The sequence below is a fragment of the Rhagoletis zephyria genome, unplaced genomic scaffold (genome assembly GCF_001687245.7).
Source record: "Rhagoletis zephyria isolate East Lansing unplaced genomic scaffold, Rhagoletis_zephyria_1.1 Rzeph_scaffold_31069, whole genome shotgun sequence".
Taxonomy (NCBI): Eukaryota; Metazoa; Arthropoda; class Insecta; order Diptera; family Tephritidae; genus Rhagoletis; species Rhagoletis zephyria.
The window spans coordinates 1-4,205 of record NW_016188125.1 but is presented as its reverse complement, the minus strand read 5'-3'; the positions used below and the strand labels follow the sequence as shown (position 1 = coordinate 4,205).

General features: G+C 49.1%; 1 protein-coding gene across 1 annotated transcript; it reads left to right on the top strand.

Moving 5' to 3' along the window:
* The first annotated feature begins 803 nt into the window (after positions 1-803).
* LOC108383155 (39S ribosomal protein L15, mitochondrial-like) lies at positions 804-1,240 on the top strand. Its single transcript, XM_017639535.1, has 2 exons — positions 804-1,008; positions 1,074-1,240. Exons 1-2 carry the CDS (start codon positions 804-806, stop codon positions 1,238-1,240), a joined length of 372 nt encoding a protein of 123 aa, XP_017495024.1.
* The last annotated feature ends 2,965 nt before the right edge of the window (positions 1,241-4,205 follow it).

Genomic DNA, 4,205 nt, shown 5'->3' with positions numbered 1-4,205 from the left:
TGGCCCCTTCAGTCTGCTGCCTGATGAGCTGCTGCTCAAGGTTCTAAAGATACTGGAAGTGAAGGACCTGTGCTCCGTCAGCCTGACCAACAGCAATCTCAACAAGTTTATCGTTGGCAACTTTCTGCTCAGCAAATCGGGCGTCAACTTTCTGATCCGCGCCAGCCAGTTTGACCCGTCGGCCAATCGAGATCGGCTTTTTGAGCTGTTCTCGTCAATCGGTGGGTAGACCACTGCTACTGCTGTAAACAAACGACAGTCTAACCGTTTCTATTTGGCAGGAAATTTTATCAAGCGGGCTACATTTCTCTATCAAACCACTGAACGTATCACCATTCTGCTCACGGTGATGGAGCACTCCTATGGAATGGTCAATCTCGCCACCTTTGAAGTCTACAACGTGAAGCTCATCTTATTATAAACGGCCACATGATGAACCAACTGATCCTGGGCTCGAAGCAGAAGCACGAGCTGCTGATTCGCTTCTTCTACCGAATGATCTGCAACAGCGCCGGCAGCGAGTGTTTCATGGAGAAGCTGCGCTGGATCAGCGACCAGCACCAGGCGCTCACTCTGGAGAAGGTGGCCCGCCTCTTCATCGTCATCTTTGGGCCGATCATCTCGACGAGTGATGTTGACTTCTTGCAGCTGCATTCACAGACGTCGCCTCCGCCGCTGCCCTTCATTCCCTGGTTGGAACCTGACCGACTCGCACTTTGTCAAGTTTGGCTTTGAAGACCTCGGCCTGGTGCTGCAGGTGTACTACAGATCTGGCTTCCATCTGCAATTCGCACTTCTTCAAAATGGACCCAAAGCTGCACCACTACGGCGTCAACCTGGTGGACGAAGGAATGGACAGCTTCAAGAGCAAGATCAACATTAAAGTCCAGCACGCCTCAGAGCAGGTCATCGCTGCTGTTGAGCGACACGGCGGCAGCATCACCACGGCTTACTTTGACATGAAGAGCGTCATGGCCCTGCACAATCCAGCCAAGTTCTTCGAGAGCGGTAAAGGATTGGCTTTTATGGCCTTTTTAATCAACCTGATTAACTTTAATCATTTTTCCCTTCAGGACAACCTATTCCGAAAAGAGAACTTCCAACCGAAGATGCATTCGAGTACTACAGCAACCCGAAGAACCGAGGGTACCTTGCCGACCCTGCCGAAGTCGAAGTGGAGCGGAAGCTACTGGCGCAAAAATACGGCTACGAGTTGCCCCAAGTGAAGGAGCCACCATAGAGCAGCTGAAGAGCCAAGAGCGTGCAATTCATTGAGGACATCGACACGGCGGAGCTGGAGCGGCTGATCAAGTCGGTGAGCTTCTTTCGCCGGAAGGCGCTCTACCTCAAGTCGCAGCTCGAAGTACTCATTCTAAGGCATCATCAAGTTGTGCCAATTTGATTACGATTCTTAGTTTATTGTGTGTGTAAATATGTACAACAAAGTACAACTCATCTCATATTAAAAAGGGGTTAAAACTCTTGAAAGATATAAGAAGTAGAAAAGGGAGAAACAACAAGGTAAGTGGAAGCAGTGTGTGCTGTGTTGTGGGCGGTCAAAAAGAAAAAAAGATGGGGACCACAAAAGAAGAAGAAAAATTGCAGTAGGCAGAAGATGGTGGCCTACAGATGAGAAGCGAAACGTTGAGCACGTTTCTCACGTTTAGCTTTTTCTTCTTCTACTTCCATTTCCTCGCTCCAGCTATTGGCTGGTTTTTGGAGGACTTTAGTAGGAGCAGGTTGAGCTGGCAAAACGCTGACCACTGTTTTGAGCTTGGTACTCAAAGCCTCTTTGGCTTCCTTGAGAGCCTGCTCTGTAGCTGAAATTCGGAGTCGAAGTTCATTGAGTTCATTTGATCCACCAGATCCGTTCGACTTGACGACGTTGTTTTTTTTTGCAGCGTTTTTTTTTAATTTTTTGAGCGCTTTACGACGGACGTTCCGCTTGTTGTGACGTCCTTTGGTGGTGCTTTGGCTGGTGGTGGTGGTGGTGGTGGTGGATGAAGGTGCACCAAGGTACACATTACCATTGATAATGAGTTTAGCTGCATTCATTTTAGTCAAAAATTGTGAAACGTAGTATTAAAAACAGTGCTTTTTATTTACTTAAAAAATTAGAACTTTACAAGCAGGTTTGTAATTACTTTCTCTTTTTTTTCTTTGTTTGCCCTATTATTCAATCACCAGTTGAGAGAACGCACACCCTTCTTCTATTAGTATTTTACCATAAAACACGGCTGTTATTCTTAAGTGTGTTGCTCAAAATAGTGAAACTTCCTCAAGTTCCTCGTTGTCATTCTCATGTACGTTCTTTGCTGAACGCCAATAAAGGTCTATCAAATTCTGAGCTATTACGAACTGCTTCCAATGTGCAGTGAGAAACAGCTTTTAGAATTAAGAATCCAGCAAATTTTTTAAATTAACGAGAAATGTCGCCGTCAGTCGCTGTTCACCGAGGTGGGCCCGTAGACCCGTAGATCACTTTCCTTTCCCCAACCCACCGAAACAGTAGTGATATTAAATGTTGAGTTGGTGGATTAAAACTGCTAGCGCAGTAGAACTGCTGCTGCTGCTGCTGAATTGATTATAAGTGAGTGAGTGTGCTAGTGAATGAATGTTTGCATGAATTCGGTGGTGGTGAACAGAAGAAGAAGAAGATTGCCTGCCAGTTTAGGTTGGCAGAATTGAGTAAAAAAGAAAGAGAAAGATACGGCTTTGACACGGCGCCGCCCACCATTGCGCTCTGTAGTGATGGTTCAAAAATGTACTTCTCGTCGTCGCTTGAACTGCTCCCTTTGGCCACGTTGGTAGTGATTGGTTTTTTTGAAAAGATGATGAGGATGATAAAGGTTAAAATCAAATGGATGCAAACACAGAAAAGGAAACAGTGATAAGTTCACTACTGACAAAAGTTGAAACTGTTTTTTAGTGATGAATGTGCTTGTAAAAGTTCACTAAAAAGTTAAAATGTAAAGTGGTAAACATTTTATTTGTTTAAAACGGCCATGAAGGCACTCGGAAAGGAAAGGCGGTGAGGAAAGAAACCTGATCAAATAGATTTGGTAGTAGATTCGTTTCGCTAGAAGGAGGAGCAGTGTTTTTTCGACTAGCAATACTTGTCATTCTGTCGCATCATTTTTGAGTCAGGCTTCACTGGTCAATAGATTTAGTCTCGGGACTCGTCACTCTTGTGCGATCAGGAGCGAATCGCTTGAGTAGATTTGCACACCTCTCTGCGTCATTTTGACCAGTTTTCCTCTGCGACAATTAAAGCCATCCACTCGGGCAGTGTCCTCAGCAGTTAAAAGGAAACAATAAAAAAGCAGTTAGTAAGGGTGAACCGCTTATTTTTCCACACTTACCAGACCACTTTCATGATCTTTTGTTGCGCGTGTGCGGCTTCTTGCCGAAAAGGCCCAGTTTTTTTAAGAGTGCCTCGTGGCGCTCTTTCTGCTCGGTGGCAGCGCGGTCCCCCTCCTCCGGGTCAGCAAGTGCCTTCTGCTGCCGGGCGCACTCCGTTGGCCAGGTGTCAAGCAGGTGGAGGTCCACCACCATCGCCTGTCCCTTGGTTTTTCCAACAGGATGACTCAAGACGTGCTTATTAGCGTCTGATCTGGAGGGCTCGAGATGGCCGCACCATTCGTCACGGCTTGCCAGCTTCTGCCCGGGATAGCTGCAGATTAAGGGCCGGACTCCTCCTGCATGGACTCGCCACCAGTGGACCCGCTGGCTATCACTGTCCCGGAAACGGACCCCGCATACGGGGCAGACGCCGTATTGTTCCGGGCGGGGTGGAACCAACCCGGGCGCCGCCGCCGGCAGATCCTCGACGACGGTCGGCTCGTCTCCGCCACCAACCGCCGCAGCGGGTTCATCGTCGACGATGGGCTCCGCCATGTCGACGCCGCCATCCGCCGCCGGGGGCTCATCGTCGAAGAAGGGCTCCGCCATGACGACGCTGTCCACCACCGGCTCCTCCATCAAGCGAGGGACTTTTGCCGGCGGCTCCAACGACGATGGCGAAGGGGACCGACGCCGGTCCTGGTCCTGGTCCTCCTCCTGGTCCTGGTCCTGGTCCTCCTGGTCCTGGTCCTCCTGGTCCTCCTGGTCCTGGTCCTGGTCCTGGTCCTGCTCCTGGTCCTGGTCCTGCTCCTGGTCCTGCTCCTGCTCCTGCTCCTGCTCCTGCTCCTGCTCCTGCTCCTGCT